This window comes from Asparagus officinalis, chromosome 1, assembly GCF_001876935.1.
Source record: "Asparagus officinalis chromosome 1, Aspof.V1, whole genome shotgun sequence".
NCBI lineage: Eukaryota > Viridiplantae > Streptophyta > Magnoliopsida > Asparagales > Asparagaceae > Asparagus > Asparagus officinalis.
The window spans coordinates 5,475,130-5,482,959 of NC_033794.1; the positions used below are offsets into that span (position 1 = coordinate 5,475,130).

At 34.1% G+C, this 7,830-nt stretch overlaps 1 protein-coding gene across 1 annotated transcript in view; it reads right to left on the reverse strand.

The window, feature by feature from the left end:
- The window catches only part of LOC109829759 (GATA transcription factor 12-like), a 1,599-nt gene continuing 202 nt past the window's right edge, over positions 6,434-7,830 (reverse strand). The window contains 3 exon segments of the mRNA XM_020396790.1: positions 6,434-6,848; positions 7,142-7,303; positions 7,751-7,830. The exon segment at positions 7,751-7,830 is cut by the window's right edge and continues 4 nt beyond it. Coding sequence (XP_020252379.1) covers positions 6,654-6,848; positions 7,142-7,303; positions 7,751-7,830 — 437 coding nt within the window. The 3' untranslated portion in view covers positions 6,434-6,653.

Genomic DNA, 7,830 nt, shown 5'->3' on the forward strand with positions numbered 1-7,830 from the left:
TTGTAGTATTGCAGATCTTTTTTAGAGAAAAGTTTTGAGAAAGAAGTGAAGTGAAGGTACCGATGTGGGACTATCTTGTTTTTACAAACAAATACTCGTATAGGTGGATAGGATTCACATCATTCTCTTACGGTTGTTAAAAGCATTCTTTCGGTTACTAGGAGTTTAAATTCCCAGGTTCTCTTTACAGATGGCTATGTTTTGGGCTGCAGGGGAATGTGTTGCGAATAATTTTCTCAGACAACAGAGTTTTTTGTTATGTTTGTATATCAGTTTACGTCAGATATGATGAGGATTTTCGTGTCATCGGTGTCTGTAGATTGATGAGTCCTCCCTCTCTCTCTCTCTCTCTCTCTGCAGTTACAGTCATCAGTCGTCTTGATGTTTTTTTGGTGTCGAGATAAAACCTGAAATATCCTGTTCACGACCCGCACCAAACCACGAATTGCGATCCCAAATAAATTCAAACAATTGAAAACTCCACGTACGGGATCGTAGCAGATCAAATCTAGGGTTTCAAGAAACGATCAAAAGACTTACTTACGGAGAAGAGACGGATCGAGAATGCTACGGCTACGATGATAGCGAGCTCGACCGGTTGATTTTAGTTGAAATCGCCATCGCCGGCGGATCGAAGCTCTCCGAGATCGTTTTTTAGACAAAAGGAAGGGCTAAATACCCATATTAGTATTTTAATTCCACCCCAATTTCCAATAAGGTATTTTAAATAGGCAAACCCGCTTTAAGACATTTTAATGTATTTTAATTCCACCCCAATTTCCAATAAGGTATTTTAAATAGGCAAACCCGCTTTAAGACATTTTAATTGATCCAACTAATCAATAAGGCATGTTTTCTCGTCGGCGGGAAAATTTCCGACGAGATCTCTTCACGTGCATGACACGTGATGTCTCAAAACTCATTTTTAGCAGTGGCGACGGCAACAATCTCATCATATTCAGCCCAAAGTAGGATAAAATAATGGTTATGACGCCGCCTGAGATCGCTAACCCCATCGAATCGGCTGAATATGACGAGATTGTTGTCTTCGCCGCTGCTAAAAACGAGTTTTGAGACATCATGTGCCATGCACGTGACGAGATCTCGCCGGAAGTTTTCCCGCCGACGAGAAACCATGCCTTATTGGTTAGTTGGATCAATTAAAATGTCTTAAAGCGGGTTTGCCTATTTAAAATACCTTGTTGGAAATTGGGGTGGAATTAAAATACCAATATGGGTATTTAGCCCAAAAGGAAGTGAAGGAGAATTACGTGGGGGTTTTCTCTTCCCCACCCCTGCGGATCCATTTTATTAGGGCCCGTTTGGTTCAATAGAGAGTATGAATAAGATTAGGAATCCTATTTTATTTATGGATTCTAATCTAATCCATAAAAAATTTATAGACAAATTTTAGTTTTATGGAATCACATTTTTTTTGTATTCTATGTTTGTTTCACCTAAGGATTAGGAATAGGATTGAGCCGATGGGTCTTAGCGGACTCTCTCCGCGACCTGGATCCGCGTTTTTTAATATTATATGCGGGGTTGACGGGTTATTGTTTTTGTTGACCCGGGACCCGATGGATCTTAGCGTACGCTCCGTGCGACCCGGATCGGAGATAAGAAGGGAATATGTGTTCATTTTAGGCCTTCTGTTTGTGTTGGTTCCTTACATCTTTCATATTTCCAAAGAGCTCCCCGAAGCATTGAAATTTTGCTGCAAAGCTCCTCGTATCTTAAGTTATTTTGCTATTAGGCCCTCAAATCATTATTTTTTAGATGAGATGGAAAAAAAAACGTATGGCACAAAACCAGTGGCGGAGCTGTGCACAAATTTTGCGCCTTGGCCCCCACAAACTTTTCGAAATTGCCTATATATGCAGTGATTGTATATGATGATTTACATATTTATACCCTTTTTAAAAGCATGGCATAATTGCACTTAAACACGCTATAGCTTCCCCTACTTTGCACATATATAACCTTTACTTGCCTCTATCAACGCTTTACACCCCTAAACATTTTTAAATTTACATTTTACTACCCCAATGTCACACAAACGAAATTTCCCCGACAATTCTCATTTGACAGTCCCATGCTAATTTTAGAACTTTTAACCCTTGATTATTGTGGGACTACTGTTAAACCTATAATAATTTTCAACTTTAACCAACCACGATTCTATTTTAAAAAGAGTATTTTAACAGTTTTAATAGTTAACTTAGCAAATAGTAAGAGCTAAAATGTTCTAAAACTGAGTGTTTCATAAGAAATTTTTTTTTCTCTTGGGGGGTGAGGGCTCTCATGTTTGCATAATTGGTTGTATTATGTGTTATATTAAAAACTTTTAGCGTGTATAATTGCGAACTTGTATAAGTGCTACGAAAAGACAAGTGAAGATATATAAGTGCAAACTAGAGTAGAAGCAATCTGGTGTTTAAGTACAATCAAGCCTAAAAAATATCCCAAAATAATTGAGCTAATTAATTGCTGCTAACATACTTATGTTCCTTGGATTCTTGACCGACAATATAAAATTTCTAGCTTCACCCTGAACAAAATAGAAAAATTTCCCCACTAAATTAAAGTAAGTATCAAGCATGAATTGTCCAATGACTATTCCAACTTTGTTTTTATCTATTCGAAATAAATGTTAGTTTAATAATGTCACAACCTTTTGTTTGTTATATTTTTTTGCTAGAATAATGTGAACTACATTATACTTTCTTAAATTACTTTCTAATTTATAAGAGAATAAACTGATTTTTACACTATAAGAGAGTGAATTAAGAAATTGAAGTACTACTTTTACACTGTAAGTGAGTGAACTATGAGCTCCATTGACGTACGGGTCATTGCCAGAGGCGAATCTGCAGTCTAGCATTATAGTATCTTCTATCATTTCACTTGTTGGGCGTACAGCGTACTCACACATAAATATCCAACAATATCTAGCTCAGGGAAAAACATATTAAGCTCGAGTTCTTTTCACTTGAGCAAGTTTTAACTTTTATGATACATCAGCATTCAAGATGCACGTGATGCATGCATGACATAAAGCTGAAGGATCACCTCAACCGAATTGCTACTGAAAATAACAGCTTGTTTTTTTTTAAAAAAAATCCAAATTTAAAGGCACCTTCGTTGATTTTGTACACGTGCGACGGCAAGGCATTTCCCTAATATTTCACTTATCAGTCATTTGCTTCTTAATTATCTGTTAATATTTCTATATATGTGGGGAACTCGGGACTACCTATTGTAATCACTGCACTACCTCTTTTGGGATCGAGCAATAGAGGCGTGACATCAAAGGTAATTGCTCCATCTTTCTTTTTCACTTTTGTTTACCTTGAGAATATTACAATTCAGGCCATCTGTTGATCGTCTATTCAATCAAGTTGAAAAAAAATGCAAAGAGAACCACTAATAAAAACTCCCATGAATCAATTCTTCTTACTCTAAAAGGAAAGAAAACTAATCACTTTGGGCTGATCGATCTCCCTCCCAAACTCAAACCCCACTGAATGATATCATCATGAAAAGTTTTTACGACCCCTAACATATATAAATAAAAGTTATCGAATTCAATTCAGGCATCACTGTCTCCAACTTATTAAGATCATCCTTATTATTATTATTATTTTGACAAATTTTCTTCAAGAACTCCAAGCGCATCAACTAATTTGATTCCTCAACAACATAGGTTGAAACGTCCAATCAAAAATCAAGGCGAGGGGGCTGAATGATAAACCGAAGCACGTGCACGCACGTCATTAAATCCCAAATAAAACGGTAACGGTGCCCACTAACCGCGTTATTTCAACCAAAAATTAAAGCGCTCTCGTGTGATCACCGTCCAGTTTTCAAATGCCAAGGGGTCGTCATTCCGAACATTAATGGGTTAGTTGAGGTGAAGTCCTCCTGCGTATTGTACGGTTACAGACAGAGCCCTGCAATATCTTGGCCCAAGTGCAGGCGGATCCCCTCAATGAAATATTTAGCGGTTCATGTCCATCTGCGTACTCAGAACTGAGAGAGATTGGCCCGTCTCTCTGGGTTTTTATTTATTTATTTATTTATTTATTTATTTATTTATTTGACACTTTTTTAAATAGAAAAAAAAAATTCATCATAAGGTCATGTCCGCACAATTTGAAAATACAGGGGTCTACCCTTACTTAAACTCAACATTAATGTAGCGAGCGGCAGGGATCCCGAAGAGACGAACCTCAAACTCAAAGCGAACCCAGATGCTAATTTTATATCATTAGACCGAATGATTTTAATTATTTACTTTTTCAATTATTATCTAAATTCCCAGCGTACGACTACCGACCGTCCGATGATTACCTCTCGCACGTCAACTCCAAGTGGGCCCCACGGGACACATCACGTGCAGAAGGAAAGTATCGGTGGTGCACATAAATATTTCATCAGCAATTTGTGCAGGGAAAAAAATATATAAATAGCTTTGTTGTTTTTTTTAAGCAAAAATGTCTTGGGTTCGGATTCTCTTCGCTAAAAAAATTAAAGGTAAAACAAACATAACTACATAATCACAACAATAAATTATCGGCTTCGTTTGGATACCATAGTGTTTTTCTTATTATGTTTTTGTAACAAACATCATGGTGTTGTGTTTTTCTCTTAAAATATTTTCAAAACATCATGTTAAGTATTTTTTTATCAACACTAATTTGACCAATTATAACATTAGTATTAAACATATTATTAATATATTATATATTAATTATAATAAAATACTATAATATTTAGTTTACATTATTATAGTATTATAAGTATTAAATGTAATATAATATAATATTGTATAATGTATTATAATATTATATTATACTTTAATGAGTTATATTATATTATATTATAACTATTACATATTATTTTTAAAAAATTACATATTTAATTATTTTGGTATATCAATTTGTTATTGTTGTATATTATATTAATGTTTTTATAATAATGTTAATATTATGTTATTACTAGCATGTTATTAATAAATTAATATATTATAATTATTTTAATATTGTACAATATATTATAGTTTTTAATATGTTAGAGTTTATTAATAGTACTTTAATAATATATTAGTATTTATGATATAAATAAATATTATTATGTTATGAATATATTATTTTTACATTAACATTTGTTAGCAATAAATTATATTATTATTAAAAATTATTTTAATTTATAATAAATTATATTATTTATTACATAATTAACATTTTATATTATATTACATTTACTATACAATATGATATTATAATATTATTATTATATTGTTATGTTATTATTAAATATGTTATTATTATATGATATTTTATAATTATTAATTTATTACAATTTATTTATTAAAAAGTTAATAATATTATAGAGATTATACTTTTGTATAGTATATTATTATATCATTATTATATTATTATATCAAACTTTTTTATTATTTTTTAATAGTTTATTTATATTTTATTATTATTCATTTATTATATAATACATTATTAACATATTAAATATTAGTATTTAATATGTTATTATATTATTATATAAGATATTTTATTTATTATATTTTTATATTATTGAATAAATATTAATAATATGTTAAATTAAATATAATATAATATAGTATAATAAGCAAGTTGATAATAACTCTATATTAATTATATTTAATATATTATGTTAGATATTATATTAACACATTCTCAAACTCTAAAACACCAAACTTAAAACATCTAAAAGATGTTTTGAAATAAATGTTGTGTTTTTGGTTTGGGGATGGTTTAGCTCAAAAAACACCATGGCTTCCAAACACATGGTATTTTATTTTTGGCAAAAACACAATAAAAACAAATAAAACACCATGGTATTTAAACGGAGCCCTAGTTAGTGATTGTAATTTAATTTTATGTATAAATTAGGAAGAAGTGCAATACATGAAGATAGAGTGAGTGTTAGATTTACATAGTATCATACCGCCTATTAAATAATCAACGGTGGAAAGTAAAAGCAGTGGTCACTCAACTACTTTTTTGTAATGGAGAAGATCCAAATTCAAAATGTCTTTACAAATTGATTAAAACAACACACGCTTCTTCTGCAAAACTCAAAACTATGAAAGGAGATAAGGGTTATCAAACAAGCACGGTCTCTAATTTTAATTATGGAAAATTGAAGATTAGCTCTCTCACTTGTAAGAAGCGAATCTATATGTTTATTGAAATATTATAACATAATGATGCATATATGTTGTATTATACATCAATGTACTTTGATATATTTATGATCTATATTGTTGTTCTATATTATGATTTGCACTGGTTAAAGACTTCGAAATAAAATCACATTTACCATATAAAGGCAACACGAAAGCTATGAGATTATCTACAACTTTCACTTCAACGGATTAACCCTCATCTAATAAAAAAATCAAATCAACTAACTGATCTCTTACGAACCAATAAACCAACAAAATTGCCAAAAGTTGCTGCAAAATACTAGAACTAGTCTTATTTTTTCTAATAAACTGTCTACAAAACGCTAAAAAAAACCCACAGCTTCTTCATAATTCAAAACAAGGAAGAAGAAGATTAAGCATTAATTATAAAAACAAACCTGATTAGTCTCTAAACTCAAACTAATCAAATCAAGTGCCGGTAGTCCGGCCCCAAATGCTCACCTATCAAAACCTCCTCCGCCTCCTCCGCCTCCTCCGCTCGAGCGGGCCCCACAAGCTGCTGCTGCATCTCCTTCTTCTTCCTCATCTCCATCACCTTCCGATGAGAATTCGAGTGCTTCGACATCACGAACGTAGGCGCTCGCCTGCCGGCGGTACTCTAGGCATACGAGCCGGCCGACTTGCTTACGGACCCACAAGCATTGCACAGCGTCTTCCGGGCCCATCGCGTCCGGTTCCGCACTGCGGCGTTTTCTGTCTTAGGCGCAATGCAAGCACTTCTCCCATTAGAAATCAGCCGCCGCCACCGCCGTCATCGGAGCTATTTGATTCCCTGCCTTTATAACGGGTTTCGGGTCAAGGACGAGGAGGCGGATGGAGGTCGTGCGTTGCGGGCGGCGCCGCGGAGCGCTTGCCTACGGGCTTTTCCCGGACATGAGGCGGTTGAGGTTACCGCGGAAGGAGCGGACCTGCGCTGTTGCGGGTTGTGGATGAGGAGGAGTTTGGACCCGAACCCGGTTCGGGACACGAAATGAGATGGAGGTCTTCGCTAGAGAAGGATTCTTCGACGAAATTGGATAGCCATTCGAGCTCCGCCAATTCATCGTACTGTAACTGCAAATAGTAAAAAATAATCTAGAATTTAAGGGGATTAATTTAATTATGCTCGATTAAAAAAATTAAAGAACGGTTTAAAGTATATAAGATGATTTTTTAGAAATAGATGGCCAGTAATTTTCTAAATTCCGAAAACCTTAGAACCCCCGCGGAATTGAGAGGAAAATTGCGGGGATTAAAATGAAAAACGTAGCAAAACACTGTAACTGAAAATAGTGCAAAAAGGAATAAAGCTAATTCAAATTGTGAATTTTGAAAAGTTTCATAATTCCCGCGAAATTATAAAAAAACAAAAACACAGTTCGCCATAGCTTCTAGAAGCTCTCCCCCATTCCTCTCGAAGATAACGCCAGGTTTCTCAAATTATCCGCTCATTTATTATCGTCTGAACAAAATTAATGAATACAAAAAATCGCGGAAAATTCGGAGAAATTAATTAATTACCGGCTGACAGAGTTCGCCCGAGAAACTAGCGTCGGCGACGCCGGAGAACGAGGAATTACAGCTGTCTAGGGCAGTGACGG